The sequence below is a fragment of the Anomalospiza imberbis genome, chromosome 8 (genome assembly GCF_031753505.1).
Source record: "Anomalospiza imberbis isolate Cuckoo-Finch-1a 21T00152 chromosome 8, ASM3175350v1, whole genome shotgun sequence".
In the NCBI taxonomy this organism is placed as follows: domain Eukaryota; kingdom Metazoa; phylum Chordata; class Aves; order Passeriformes; family Viduidae; genus Anomalospiza; species Anomalospiza imberbis.
In genome coordinates, this window is record NC_089688.1 from 16,143,153 (window position 1) to 16,158,945 (window position 15,793).

At 44.2% G+C, this 15,793-nt stretch overlaps 1 protein-coding gene and 1 long non-coding RNA gene across 7 annotated transcripts in view; one reads left to right on the forward strand and one right to left on the reverse strand.

Annotated features, from left to right (window-relative positions):
- Positions 1 to 848: 848 nt before the first annotated feature.
- Positions 849 to 1,603, reverse strand: LOC137478012 (uncharacterized). The gene is made up of 2 exons (XR_011001352.1): positions 1,344 to 1,603; positions 849 to 1,267 (listed from the first exon to the last, which is right to left on the reverse strand). It is a non-coding gene; the product is annotated as an uncharacterized lncRNA (long non-coding RNA).
- A 4,305-nt stretch (positions 1,604 to 5,908) lies between these two features.
- GBF1 (golgi brefeldin A resistant guanine nucleotide exchange factor 1) overlaps positions 5,909 to 15,793 on the forward strand; it is a 102,218-nt gene continuing 92,333 nt past the window's right edge. For 3 of the 6 annotated variants that reach the window (XM_068197470.1, XM_068197466.1, XM_068197469.1), the window contains exons 1-3: positions 5,909 to 6,106; positions 11,591 to 11,696; positions 13,042 to 13,108. In XM_068197470.1, the coding sequence (XP_068053571.1) occupies positions 6,099 to 6,106; positions 11,591 to 11,696; positions 13,042 to 13,108 (181 nt within the window). In that variant the 5' untranslated portion in view covers positions 5,909 to 6,098. Of the gene's footprint in view, positions 6,107 to 11,590; positions 11,697 to 13,041; positions 13,109 to 15,793 lie in introns of those variants that run through there. The other 3 variants (XM_068197467.1, XM_068197468.1, XM_068197471.1) reach the window with 1 other exon arrangement.

The window sequence follows — 15,793 nt, forward strand, 5'->3', positions numbered from 1 at the left end:
CTGGCGCGGCGTGCCTGTTCGCGTTTTGCAGTTCGAGCTAGCAGCCAGACAGAGTTCTTTTGGGGGAACCAAGTCCGTATTCAGCTGGAAGCAGTTGGAAGCGTTCCGCTGCACGATGGAGCAGCAGTTGCAGGGCATGCCTAATCACAGGCTAGTCACCGCACGCACTGTTGCGGCTCTAGGCGGTACCAGGAAGCGCTTCTCTGTCAATACTGTGCCGCTCCTACCGGGACACGGAGGCTACCGGCTGTGCGAAAAACACCGCGCTCCAGCCTACTGATGGGCCTTTCGGAGCCCAAATGCTGCTCGTAGTTTAGATTCCAGCCTGGCTTCTACTTAAATTCACGGCAAAATCCCAGTGCTGGAGTGTAGCGTGCGATCACTCCCTGAAATGTCCCCAAATGCTTGTACCTGCTACAGCAAGCCTTGGACGTGTTGGCACACACATTTTACTCCAACTAAATAGGTCCCCTCTCTCCCAGTGCCTACAGGGAAAAGTTTGTAGAAGCCGAGTTTAGCCTCTCTGTCCTGCTCCGGGAGCCCAGGGGAGAAGTTTGTCCCTGTCAGACGCTTCTGGAGCTCGATATGTGATTCTACGGTCTGATTTTCTTGAGGTCATTTCTCATGTCAACCTGCTCTCCAGTTTAAGATGTCAAAGGTCACTCTCAAGCTCTTCCACTGACATATTTTAAAGATTAGGAAATAATGTTGTGAGAATAGTAGTGAATTTTAACCCTGAATGATTTACCAGCCATATTAAAGGAGCCTAATAAATGCATAACAAGACATAAAGATACGCATGGAAAGACAAATGCACACAAAGCAACACAGGATTTAAAAAGAGGTCGAGCAGACCCAGGCATTATGGATCCTTGTTCAAAAACATGCACTGACAAGTTAATTCAGTAGAAATACAAAGAGTTTAAAAGGAATCACAACGTTGACATTCTTGTGAGAAATCACCATGGTTTTTTAATAGTAGTAATCTGGGGCTTATGTTTGTCTTACTTCTCTTTTGCCTGCCAAAAATGACAGAAAGCTGGACCATATCTGTTTCTAGCTCAGATTTTAATCCACCCCGGCATAGGTTTGTATCCATTAAGAGAAGCAGACACAGTGTAACAGCACTAGCACTTTCCACGGGGCAGTCTGTCTCTATCACCACATGCCACTGGGAAGTGGAAAACCGTGCATAAGGTCTGCAGCAATGAAGGGACCTTATTTTCAGTCGCCTCCCTCTCTCTCCAAACCTCTCACCTACAGTAGCCTGCAGCAAACAGTTTGTGCTTACACCTACAAGTAATAATGAAACAAATGTATTTTTAGCTATTTTTCTTGGGCACCATGTCACAAGTTGGTTCCCTGCAGAGCACAGTGCAAAGACTCTTTGATTAGACCATCCAGACCTGCAGAAGGAGTCTGTCATCAAGGCATCCTCAATTCAACTGCTGGACTGACCCCTGTAGGGTGTCTTTGAGAGGGAGGCTCCAGTGCTTGTTGTTGAAATGTAGATCTTGTTGGTTAGTGCCAAGACCTCTTAGCTATAGTGCATCTTGTCCTGCCAGCAGGAGGCTTCATTGCTGGGGAAGAGAACAAGAACTTCACATGGCTGAGCGGACTTAATCCTGCAAGAGGAGCGAAGCTGACTGCTTCAGAGGAGACCGATGTCACTATTTTAAATAAAATAAAATAGAAAAGAAAAAATGCAAAAGCAAATTAAATCAAGAGTGACCCTGATTCATGTCTTGGCAGAGAGATGGGATATGCGAAAGAAGGGAATTACTCAGCACATTAGATACCCTTCCTTTTTCACCAGCTGGGAAGAGTTTGCTCTCAGACAAGATCTATCTCTGCCACAGACAAACATGGTCCTCATGCTGGATGGGTTCACTGCACTTGGAGAATGGTGGAGTTGTTGATGATCATGGTTTCCATCTCTGTGTCTTAACTGATCTTTCAGCCATGCTGGGTCCATGCCATCAAATGCCTTAAAGATCAGGACTCAAGCTTGAATTTGGCTTGGCTTTCATGCCAGAAGGTGGCCTAGAGAGCAGAGGTAGGTTTGATGCACTTGTGGCAGCCAGGGCTGCCACTGCAGCATGCTCTTCTAGTTGGCATTTGACAATCACTGTGGGCTTCATGCCCAGGTGTATCACATAGCTGTAGTCTAGCCAAGAAGTGACAAAGATATGACTACTGAGCCTGGCTTGCTCCTGCCAAAAAGGCATGGCCTGCCTTGGCCAAGAAGAGACAATGAAAACATTACACTGGGAAGTTCACTGGGGGAGCCTGATGTCACTGGGAAGTGCAGGAGTGTTCTGGAGACACAGGCTAACAGCTGGCAGGGTATTTTAGATTTAGGAGTCTGCTCTGCAGGTTTAATACTGTACTTGGTATAGTTTGTACAGTTTTTAATAGTTTGTGTAGTTCCAGAGAAGTGTTTTAATCCTTTTAATTGTTTCTGCAACAGCAATTTTGCTGTTTCAGTTGTAGGTCCTGACTTGGATTCCAGATTGTGTCAGATATACATCAGTTTTCCTTTGGAGATCCTTCAGCTGGCTTTGGGCTAATCTCTACCTGAGCTTGCTCTGGAAAGGAGGAACTGCTTAGAAACACTGTGTTCTGCACATGATCAGTAGTGGTTTTGGGATGCTTAGCTCTGGGAAGAGTGGCTGCACATAGCTTCTAGCCATGGCAACTGCTTGTACCTTCTGAGAAACTCCATCTTTCTGCTCTCTCTTCTAGAGACCTTACTAAGCCTCTGAGAAACAGCAAAAGCCTCCAAGAGGAGGGGAAGAAGTTTAATCTCTCTCAGACTACCTAACCTGCTGGAAAATTTCTGTGTTATAAGTGCCCATGGGTCTAATATCTGGGCTCTGAAGATAACCATGAACTGGTAGTGCCTGAACAAGAGTAATGGACCATACAAGGCTGGTGAAGATTGCAGAGGTGCGGGTGGTTGGCAGCATGGATTTCTGACAGTCTCAGCAAAGGCAAGCAGTTGGTGTGACATGGAGACCGTGCTCATTGCAAGGGGCAGGCTGCTCAGATGTCTCATGAAAGCAGGTGAGCTGACCAGGTACCTGAGAAAGCCCTGAGGGAATGATTGTCAGTGAGTTTGGTGAGTTTGCATCCCTTCCATAAGCTCCTTGTAGGCTAAGGAGGAATACTCAAGACAGAAGCTGTTGAAAAGCTGCATCTTTGCAGTGAAGATAAAGCTAAGCTTTCCTGACCAGATAGCAGGGGGATTTGCACAGACGACTTGTCTGATCTTTGGTTTCACTGTACCATGTTGTGTGTAAGAACTAGTGCATTATCTTGGAAATAAAGGGACAAAGGATTATTCTGTGTCCTGCTCCTACACCTGGATCTTTTGGTGCAGAATGCTCCCATTTGCCCACATGTGCTCACAGCTCTGCACCACTCACTTCAAACACTGCTGGATCATGCAGTCCAGGCAAGCTAGGTTTCCCCACTGCTGCCAAGTTGGGGATGTTGGTGGCCCACTGTCACATCAGCAGGATTTTCTGTGCAGCCAGGGTGGTGCTGGGCTGTCTGAGGGCTGACTAACGCAGTGCTGTAGTGTGTGTGAGTGAACTCTCCTCCCCAGGCAGTGTGGGGCCAAACCACATTGTTTTTCTCTCCAGACAATGCAGTGCTGGATTCTTAGTAAAAATGCAAAGCACATTGCAATGTTTGCTCTTTATTAATGCACTAAGATGCATTTGGGTGAAGCAGAAGGCTCCTGCCTGGCTTGGTTTCAAGCTCCGTGACAGGCTTCCATAAATAACACCTTAGCAGGGTCCAATTCACCAGATGTGACTGGGTAGGAGCCTGAGCTACACAGTGGACACTGGAAGGAGCAAGAAGGTATGGAACGGGGTCCAGATCTTTTCTTGGCAGGCATGACGAACGTGGATTGAGCTGCAGGGTGTACAGTGGCTAAGCCAGCACCTGAAATCCACTTTCTAGAGCACGGAGCAGATGGATGGAGTGGCAGATGAACTCCTGTGGATTTCAAAATGTCTGGCAAATACCACCAGGCTGTTAGCAAAAGGGAAGGAGAAAGCACTAGCAACCAATTTGCTTGTTCTGCAAACCTTCACTCATTGCCTATGTGGCATATGAAATTTGGGCTTGGTGAGTATTTGACCGTCTGTTTTATAGCTGAGAAACTCAAGATAAACTGCATGTACCACGGCTGCAGCAGAGGCTGGAAGAAGACATCTTATCTTCTGAGCCTATGGCTAGACCACTGGGGCATACTCTTTCTTGTTTCACCTCTAGGGAATGCAATTAAAACTTAAACTTCCAAATCCAAAGACTTCCTACATGCTGCCAGGCAAAGCCGGGCTGAAGAAGGTCCCCTGGCGGTGTCAGAGCTGGGAGGTAACAGCAGATACAACGTAAGCCACGCTGAATCGCATTGAGGCAGTAGTCTGACAGCAACTGATACGTGATGATACCTGGCCATTTTTTAGGGCAGCATTGAAGTCAGCCTCAGATTTATATTTGGCTGGCCACCAAACAGTGCTGTTGGATGTTCTCTTGAGCCTTTGTCTGAGAACTTTCCTCGGTCACACTGTGGTAGATGAAGTTGGGATTAAAAGTGAATGAATACTTTTTGACCCTTTCACCTTTCTCTTGGCTCCAGTGATTTGTGTTTTCCTTACAGAGTGTAGGATTTTGGGGTAGCTGTTGCTTTGACCCAGGATGCAACATTGACCATTCTAACATCTGCCACGACTAATACCCAGGCTGACCTGACTAAAGATACTAGAGCTGTAAAACTTTAATGTAACTGCAAGAATCTTCTGTCCTCTGTCCCGAGTTCAATGGGCAGAGGCTTAAATAAATAGTGAGCCCTGCAAATTACTGCCTTTCAGGCACACACCATTGCTACTGAAGCATAGAGGTGGAAAGCACCTGAGAAGGTGGGACCAGCACCAAGAATTCATTTTGCCAAGTGCTCTATAGCTACAAAGCTGTGATTGTTGTTGCTGCAAAGAGCAGGCCAATAAAGTGGCTTCACAGAGGAGTTAAACTCCATGGTGGTCTCTGTCTGCCAAGATCGCTGGGCTGGATGAACTAAGGCTGCAGCACGTGGCTTATAGCCCAACTTGAGCAAGCAATCAGCTGTGTTGAGGTTTGAGGAGAGTTCCTGTGGAGCAGGACTGCGGAGCAGGGAGAGGCGGCGTGTGCTCCTCCGGGCGCTGCCGGGCGTGCTGCGCTACGAGCTGCACTCCGTGCTTTGTTCAGTTGCATTCTCCTGCTTGCTCGCGGGAAACAGCAGAGCTGTGACGTGGAGCTGCTCAGGAGGGAACAGAACGCTTGCAGGGCATCATCTCCCAAACGGCTCCAGCGGAGGAGCTGCAAGAGGCTGTGGAACAAGTTGGGAAACACTCGCGAAGCACGGCCGAAAGGCACTGCTTCCCTGAGCGGGCTGTGCAGCCCCGGCTCCCGGAGCCGCACAGCCCCGCTCGGGCCGGCCCCGGCGCCGGCTCCCGGAGCCGCACAGCCCCGCTCGGGCCGGCCCCGGAGCCGCACAGCCCCGCTCGGGCCGGCCCCGGCCCCGGCGCCGGCTCGCAGACGGCCGGGGCGGCCCGGCCCACAATGCTTTGCGAGGGCAGCCCTCCCGCCGGCTTCCGCCCGGCCGACCTGGCTGCGCCCGCTCAGGCGCGGCTGCGGCGCCGCACCGTGCTGCGATTGGCCAGCGAGTCGGCTGGTTCTACCCTCTCGCCTCTCATTGGCTCCCCGCCGCTGTCACCGCAGGGCCCGCCTCCTCCGGTCGCAGGCCGTGTTTCCATTGGGCGTCGCGGGGAGCTGCGCGGCGCATCGTGCGCGGATTGGCTGTCCGGGCTGTCTGTCTGCGCAGTAACCAGGCAGCGGGTCACGGTGCGCCGGTTTCCACGTCAGTGCGAGGGAGCGGGGCCGGTGTCCCTTCCCGTGCCCCGCGGACCCCGCGCTCCGCGGCCTCGCCTCCGCCGGCAGGGAGGGGCGGACAGGGGGCGGGCCGAGCCCTCCCGCCGGCGGTGCCACCCTCCCGCCCGGTTATGTGAAGCGGCCGCCGCCGCGGGGAGCAGGCGCCGCCATTTTGGATGCGGGGGTCAGTGCCGGGCAGCGACCGCCTGTCGCGATACTGTCGCGACGTGGGGGCGGGCGGGAGGCAAGCGGCGGCGGGGGAACCTTGCGGGGCCAGCGGGGGGCGGGGACGGGACCGCGGCAGCCCCGGGGGCCGGGCGCGGGTGGGGGCGGCGGCCGCCCCTCCGGCCGGCCGGGACTGACACGCGTGACCGTGCCCACGGGGCGGAGGGCGCACGGCCCGCCTGGCAACGACCGCCAAGGGCTGCGGGCGTCGGAAGAGCGGGGCCAGGGCTCGGGCCGGGCCGGGCCGGGCCGGCGGGAGCTGCAGGGTGGGCGCTGCACCTGCACAGGCATCCGCTCCCCGTGCGCCACGGTGGCTTGCTGCTGAAATCGGTGGAGACAGGCTTCTCCTGGCATATGGTCAGCGCCATGGCTGTTGGCGGAGGAAAACTCAGAGCTCGCTTAGCGTCCGTGTTATGAGTTCATCCGGTGGCATGTTTCATAGTTTCAACAGTATGAAATAATTGGAACAAAGAAAATGTCCCTCCCCATAATAACCTTAGGTTTCGTTTTTACTATGCAGTTTTGACAGGTAAATACGACTTGCCTTTCTCTACTTGATTCCCAGGCCCAGTCTCACTGTTGCAGCTGAAAGTGGAGGCTTGCAAAGAAGCTTGTCCCTCTCTTCCATTCTGATGTACCACCGCTACCATATTGCTGCTGCTTATCTTTTAAAGGGCATTCTTAAATGCCCAGGACTGCACAGTTCCTTTCTGTACTTACAAATTACTGCTTTCTGTCACTTTTGTCCAGACATCAGGAGCTAGCCTTTGGAGAAAGATGCTGACTTCTTCGAACTTTTGTTGCCTGTGATGCTTTTTGCAGAACAGTTACAACTTCAAAAACCCAAGCAAGATAAATTTCTGTACAGACATTCATGTACCTTCCATGTGAGGTTTGGGAGGAAGAAAAGGAGCTTTCTGATTGCCACCTGGGCTTCTGGGAAACCTAGCTGGCTGTGAGATTGTCAGGAGTTGTTTGTGATTCATGGTTGTGTGTTCTGTTTTGCTAGCAGTGTATTGTATCAGAGCTCTGGTGGCCAAATCTAGGTCAGGAGTTATCTAGATTATTCCTGCATTGTCATAAACAGTAAAATTTGGGTCAACAGAAGCTTACTTTGAAATATTACCTTTCTGTGTTGTTGTCATGTTGTTTTTCACTACTGCTGTTTATTGGAGTAGTGTCACTGGGTTTAAATCAGGTACCATGGCTGAAGGCTAAAGTTAATGATAGGAAGAAGTACCTTGATGGAAGTCTGACAGACCTTGTTGCTTCTGATGCTACCTCTTGCTTGTTTGCAGAAGAGTTGCAGACATTTTGCTGCAGGAGAGGGAGTGGTAATACTAGGAATAATTTGGCTTCCTATCTATTGAGATGTGTTAGGGGTAAGACGTTCTGAGGTTGAGAAATGGAGTGTTCTGTGCATGTGTGAAATAACATTTGCAGGTGTAAATCTTGTCAGAGTTTTTATATGAAGATTCTACATGTGATGCTATTTCAGAAGTCTCCTAATAGTGATAATTATTATCCATAGAACACTGTTGAAGGTTTTGCCAATGTTATGCATATGAGCTTTTGTTCTTTTATGATGTGATTAGGCATCGACCTTTCCCCACTTAGTGTTCCCAATGCTGTTGTCAGTGAGGCTGTGAAAGCTGACAGCCTCCCTTCTTCTTGTGGTGGCCTGGGCACCTCGTTGCCTTGGTTTGTCGCTGTCACTTTCACTGTGCTGCCTGTTGCACTTCTGTGCAGGGGCATATCTGAGGACTAACCTGCAGTTTTAAGCAGCTATATGAATCTGTCTTGACAAAGAAACAGGAGTTTATATAACCCTTCAGTTTAACTAACTGAAGGATTAAGAAGCCAAAAATAATTTGAAATTTGGTAGATACTTTTCTTTGTTTTTTTCTTTTCCCTGACTTAAGACCACTGAACTTGATTTATTTGTTTCTGTATTGAGTCCACTGTCTTTTTGTGCTTGATTGCTTGCAAGAAAGGCATTTATTCTTGGTTTGAGATCAAGAGGTGCTGAAACAAAGCCATTGCTAGGGAGGTTGTTTCAAATTTGTTGATGATCTTCAGTATTAGTTCTGTTAACCTGTTCAACACTTTGACAATACCCCATTCTTCAAACCATAGCCTTGTAACATTAAGTCTGAATTCATGTTACCATTGTTTTCTTCTCTAAGTTGAACAAATGTCTAGTGGTTTAGCTTGACTCCCACCATGCTCCTGTAAATCCAGCTGATTATTCAGTGCTGGCCTGGTAAATCGTGCAGCTTTTTTCCTCTGCTGCTTCACAGCATCCATTTCAATCTGAAAACTTCTTTCGATTCAGGACATCTATACTGAGCTCTAAAGTGTGATCAGTTGTTGCTTGTGGTGATGCTACAGTTGAAGGAACATACATAGACATTATCTAATCATTTAAAAGGGGTAGCCTTTGGGAAGTTTGGAGTTTAGTGGAGCTATATCCATCACTTGAAATAAAATTTCAAATCAAAAATTTTACAGAGATGGTGGGCTTAGCTTACAAGGTGCATCTCTCTGAAAATAGTTGCCTGTCTTTCCTGCTCACTTTGTAGTTCTTTTCTGTTTCTTTCTCCAGCATGAAGTTGCAAAGGTCCATTTGCTTTATGGTTTACTTCGGAATGCTATTGCTTGGTTAGCTGCAAGCTTAAATATAAAGCAGTATTTCCCTCCATCTCCACCCAGTGTTGGTGGGGAAGTGAGCTCTATGTCTGATGTTCAGAGTCTGAGTGTGAATTTGCATCCACAGCATGATAGGTTGTTTCAGTTGCACTGGTGAAGTGAGTTTGTTAGCGTGCATAAAGTGAACTTTTGTACTTTTGAATAAAGTTATATGTAATAGAATCTGCAATGAGGAAAGGAGTGCATTTTCATTGAGTCTTCTCAGACAGTTAGAAATGAAATACTTCCCTATGTTTTGCAGGGTTTTCATATGTCAAGAGAGCCCTGCCAGGTAGCACGGAGTTTTTTACACCCTTGCTTGAAAGGATCAGGTGAAAAGGATAAGGTGTTTATTGGAGGTTTTTGTCTATTTTCTTCATATTTTGCCACTTGCAGTTAGCTGGGCATTTTAAGTCTTCTACATTCAGGAGAGACAGAGTTTTAACAAACTTTTTATGTAATTATTTTATGTTAAAAATAGAGGAGAAGAAATAGAAGTCTTACAAGCAGATTCGATAGTATGCAGAGCAGCATTTAAGCTTTGGCATCACTTTAAATACTGTCAGAACTATTGAGTATCTATATATGTGCAACGTTTGTAATATGTCTGTCTGGTATTTACATGCTTTTTGAAATAATGTCTCCAGGTCAGTTTGCTAAATGCCTGGAATGGTGCTACGCAGTTTACATGTTCAATACTGTTTTGAAACAGTGAAGAAAGGAAAAACTTAGGTTTGACAAATATGAGTGTATAATGTATTTCCTCAGAAGTACTTCCCTGGACTAGAATTTTGAGCCCTGAAACTGCTGATGTAGAAATACAGAAAATAATGGAATTTCTGAAAGAAAAAAATTAATAAGCAAGGAATTTTACATGAAGGAGAAATCTCCCATTCATGCCTTGTAGTAAAACAAGGACAACAAAGTGAAATAGAAAAATTGTGATCAATGGTATTTCAATGCAATCGTATGAATAATGTATGAAATAATTTACTGTTGAGGATGTGGACATCTCTCAAGCAATAGCCACATGAGTAGGAAGTGTTTTGGTGGTTCTGGTATATATAGCTGTGGAGGAAGGATGTAAACCTTTGTTCTTCAGGGCACAAGCAAATTACTTGGAAGCAGTATTTGTCTGTCATGACTGTTCTTAGAAAATACTTTTGTCTTTGCCCTTAAATTATTGTCTTACACCTGGGAGTACTGTTATGTATAATTAATTTAATGAAATAAACAATTTTGCCATAGGAGTATTCATTCTGTTGCAAACACCTGAAAAATGAAGCAATAAATATAATGCTGTCCTTTGTTGAGGTATCTTTTTATAATACTTTGCTTTCTTTCCATTATTTATGGACTCCTGAAGCAAATTAGTCTCTTTCATTCAGAGAATATTTGCATATTTGAAGCGTTGTTGATAATTCAGACATGCTAATTAACATGAAGCCTGACAGATCCAGGATGTGTATTCTGAAATTTCTGTGGTGATCTTTATGAGGTCCAGAGTAATCCACCATAACCATTTCTTTCCCGCTTTGCTTTTGTTATGTGGGCAGAAGTCCTTCTCATCTTCTCTGTGCTTCATTACCCCCCTGCCTCCCCTTCCCAGCTGAATCCCTTAAATGAGCCTGTCAGATTTGAAGTGTTGATAGTGTTTCACCTGTTTCCAATCTTTTGCTTCCCTATGGATGACCTGTTGTGATTTCAAGCTGGAGTCCTCATTTTCCTTTCATTCTTTTTCCTGAAAAATTCTCATTATTTGGCTACCATATAACTAAATCCTTCTCATGTACAGACATGGTATCATCAGACTCTTTGGCCTCTTTATAAGTCCTGGTTTTTATTTATAAACATTTGTGTCTGTTCATTCCCCTTTATTCTTACTTTTTGATACTTGACTGTATCTGGACTACAGCTAGTATAAAGAGAACAGTCCCACAGAAGTTCACTCTTCTTTTTCTCAGACTATAAGTCTTCCTTGCTTTTAATTTCTTTCCCCCTCTTCTGCCTCTTTCTGTGTGCATCAGTTAAAGTTTTTTTTTTCCCCTGAAATACTTCAGACTACAGGAGAGTAAGTGTCTGCCTTTAGTTTTCTCATTTTTTCTCCCTGTGTTCCATCCAGTTTTGTCTCCAGTTTTGCTCATTTCTTTTTGGGATTTTACTCATGTCTTTTTTACTTTCCTGCTTTCTTGAAAGCTTTGTTTTGTGAAGCAAGTGTGAAATCAACATCTGTTACAAATTACTTTCTTTTGTGAACGTTTTAAATCCCAAAGATGTTTGTTCTGGCCAGCTTATTCACCCCACTGATACTTAGGAGAGTACCAGGTTAGCTTTGTATTCCGTGTAGGGCTGCAGGAATTTGCATAAGTGCTGGGGCTGCATGTGTTACTGCATTGCCATGGATGTCTGTCCTGGTACCCCAACACTTTATCTTTCTGTGAACTTACATAGACTGGAAAAAAAAAAGAGGAATGAGCCTTGGCAAAGTGATCTCTTGCATTACAAAGATGCTGTTAGAACTAACTGTCTGCTCTCATGGTTTTGAAAACACATTATGGAAAAGTGTCTTCTTTTGATGGAGTACTTGTATTTGTTACATGTAATAAGTTGTATTTTGTGTGTGTACAAAACAAACTTGAAAGAGTTCCTTGCATCACTGCAGGCCTTCTCTTGGTTAGAATCAATTTCTTTTCATCTGAGGAAGACAGTTACTCTAAAGAGGCTAGAGATTAATTTGAATTACCTTTATTTTCAGAATTGTCAGGATGGTGGATAAGAACATTTACATTGTACAAGGTGAAATCAACGCAGTGGTGGGAGCTATAAAGCGTAATGCCCGATGGAGCACTCACACACATCTGGTAAGTTACCTTGATTTGTTGCCATCTGTAGCAGCAGGTAGAAACACCTATGGCAGAAACCAGCTGGCTTTGGAAAAGTACCTCAGTTTTTTGTAGCACTTGTTACAGTACTTTTGTAAGTAAAGTTGGAGTAACTTTCTGTATTGTTTACATTATTTTGGGCATCTCATGTGCCAGTGGCTGCAAAAGCTACAAAGCTGGGAGTCTTCTACCTTCTTGTCCTGTAAATACAAAAACCCCACATTGTATTCTCTGTGGAAATCATCTTATTTAGACTTTTATCACTGGGGATGTCAGCAAATTCCCATATATGGTGTTATTTTATTTTATTTAGCACAGTGTTTTTATGTATCTTTTGTACCCTCTTGTGGAAGACAGTCTTCATCACAAAAGACATGAAATAAAAATTGGGGAAGTAATTATATATGAAGTATTTTAAAATTTTTCATATGGCATAGTATCTGTTCTCAGCTCTGTTTTGTTGCTGCTATCTATATTCCTGACTAAAACCTATCAACAGTTTCAAAGCTGCTTTGATAAAAATCCTAAATACAGTGTTTCCAAGTCTAACCATGCTTTGGTGTGTTTATGGCTGCCACAGTGTAAATGTGTGTATGTGGTGTACTTCGGAATGTCACATGAGTAGCAGATGGCTGTCATCCAGCACAAGTGGTTTCAGTTTGTCAAAGGGCAGGGCCCTTTTTCTTTCTAACATGCATTTCTTCATTAGAGCTCACGGCCTCTCTGTTCGAGGTGTGGGTGCGGCTGCACTCAGCTTGGAGAAACTGCTGCTCCTTCTTTTAATATCATAAAGATAGACTAAGGCTAAAGGATGCAGATAATTCATATCAATATTGCACTGTGATTATTTTTTCAAGTTATTTTAATGGCATAAAATGTCATTGTATTTCTGCTCCCATTACAATCTGCATAGATTAACATTATAGCAAATTCAGATGAGCCATTTCAATATAGTATGAGTTAGATTTGCAGTGAAATTTATTGAATAGCAGAAGGCTAATCAGAAATACTTTTGAGGACAATAAAACCAAACTAGAATGCTCAGTGTTGGACCTGTGCTTTGACATTTGAGCTGTGTGATATTGGGGAGCACTGGCAGGAAAATAAAAATGCTTCTGTTGGATTTAATGGTGTAAACATGCTGACAGTGATAAACTGAAACCACAGCACTTCTGTGAATGTGATGGTGAGGTCTTTAACAGACCCATTATTAAGATTTGCCTTCACAAATATGTTTGTGGTCTTTAACAGACCCATTATTAAGATTTGCCTTCACAAATATGTTTGCCTCATTAATTACTTACTTCCTATATATAACCTATAGGATGAAGAAAGGGATCCCCTGCTGCATAGCTTTAGCCACCTAAAAGATGTGCTGAATAATATAACAGGTAAGCTTCTACAGAAATCAGCAGATACGTGCACCTGCTAGGGTATATGCAAGTAAATATACAGGTGTATTTATTTGTTTGTTTACTATCCAGAAGTCATTTATTGAAGAACAAGACAAGAAGAAATATGCATATACTTTTGGGCAAATAATACCAATGTAAACTAGCACAGAAATACCACTGCTGCCACTGTCTGTAGGGATATATATATATATTTGTGTGTGTATGCACACAGTTTTATAAAGATGCATGTTTCTTTGATATACTGAAGCTTGTAGGAATATATGAAATGTGGTGTATTATCATGCATAAATTTTTTGTGGTTTGTTTATGCTTTCTGATCTGTAAGTGATGGAAAAAATCTGCTTAGAAAATGGTTTCTGTCTGTTTTTTCCTCACATTCTTTGGTTTGTTAGCTTTCATCATGTAATAAGTGAAGCACAGACCTCTGTTTCTATTTGGGGCTCTTGGATTTCAAGTGAAAGACTTACTTTGTGATCACCTGCACTGAAAGAAACTGGAAATCTGTATTGAGAAATATTAGAGAAGTAGTACATAATGCTGTGGTGTGTATTCTGACCGTTGTTTTTCTCACAATCCATCTTTCTCCCCTTCCCCCAGCATTTTCTGGTTTTGTAGTTCCAGGAGTGATTGTTTAAGTGTAACCCAAGTATATGTTGAGAGTCTGGAGGTGAAGCTAATCCTAAACTCCATATGGCATTCTGCATGGTCTTCCCAGGATTTTTCTTACTGATTGTAGTATTTGAAAGTAAATTTCATTTCTGGTCCCTTTATTACAGTGACTGTTCAGAACTGCACTCAACCTTAGTTTGAGATGTACCTTTTACATTTTTAACTGTGAAGCATGCTTATTCTTGCATCAGTGCTGAGTCTGGAATCCCATAAAAAGTGTGTTCTCTAGAAGCACTGTAGTGCTGCTTCCAGGTGATGATGACAAGAGGTGCTGAGGACATGTGCCAGTTCTAAGCCTTTATTCCTTCTTCTTGTGGGTCCTGCCAGGTGAATTTCCTGTGGTTGTAAGCAGGATTTTGCTGTTAGAATGTAACATATTAGGTGTTTCTCTGCCAGGTGAATTTTCTGTGGTTGTAAGCAGGATTTTGCTGTTAGAATGTAACATATTAGGCGACTCCTGAACAGCTTGCATTTCTGGATGTTATGCTTGTACCTGGACTACATGACAGTCTGGATTTGTGGGTTTTTTTTGTAAGCTCACTCACCTTCTGTAAGATAGGCGTGCAATCTCCAAAAGTGTATTGGGAGGAAATTTTACATTTCTCCCTTCTGTGAGATGATTTTTTTTTAATAAGCTTCTTAAAGTTCTTTGCCATTATTGCAAATACCTCTTCTCATCAACAAGAGCAGGGACTGTCAGGATGCTCAAATAAATGCAGTATAAGTAAATGTCAGGGACTGGCCATTTATCTAGAGCAGCTAGGTACAATGTGCTGTTGACTTGTTGGGGAAAAAATGCAAGTTCACTATCTGCTTATGTTAGAGAAAGCAAAGTTTAATGTACTGAGAGATTCAGAGACTCCCTTTGTATTAGTCATCAGGTAAGTGTGATTCCTGCTGAGATAATAATTGGTTATATATGGGGATGATAGCATGTTGGTTTGACTACATGAGATTCTTTTATACAGGTGGTTTCAGCTGCAGTGACTGCTATTTACTGACTAGTGTCTTGAGATAGGACATCATTGCTGTGCTCCATCATTTATCCATTTTAGACATGGACTTGTTCCCAAGCAATACTTTGAATGATACAGAGTATCCTGCATCATCTTCCAGGCAATCAAAAGTCCAGTCCCCAGCATAGGGGACATAGGTGATTTTTTTTCCCTAGACCTTCCTTTCATGTCTCTTTCATTAGCTCATGGAAACCCATTGCTTTTATATTTAAATTTATTCAAGCTGTAATCTTTGACATTTGAGTTAGCTTTTAGTACAATTTTGCATTTATAGTAATATATATTATGTATTTTCTCAATCCCCCAAGAACCCATTTTAATCTGTTCCGGATGCAAATTTCAGGCTGCCTTGTCCCATCTCCCCTCTTGCTCTCTCCCTCCCTTCCCCTCCCCCATGGAGCATGTTTGATCAGGTGTGGCAGGAATATCCACTGTCAAGCTGCGCCCTTTATATTAGTCAATATTATCCTTCCTTCCCTCCCACTCCCTTCATTCTCCTCTGGGCTTTACCAGTTGATTTATAATTTTGGAATTCTCATCGGAGTCTGTAATACAGTTTGTTCATTATTTAACCAAAACCTGTTTAATGAGCAAAGAGAGGCAATGTAAATGTTAGGCATGTTGCAGTGGAGTACCTTTTGTTCTCCTCTGAGCTAGTGGGTATTAACTCTGTCATGACCGTGATGCTGAAATACCCTGGTCAAGGGTATAAAGATGCACTGTATGCCCCCAGCACCTAAAGATTCCTGTTTCAAAGTATTGCTCCTCAAGAGTGACTAAATTACAAGCTGGAAAGATTGCCTTCAACTAAGTATGGTATCCCATCCTGTTGTAACATCTACATGTACTCTTGGAGGAAGCATATAGAGAAGATGTGTTGCTCAGCACAAACAGTCCCATGATTATTGTAAGAGTAACTTCACTTCTGCAGTTCAGCATACCGAGCTAAGGGCCTTGAACCTGAATATTTTGAAGT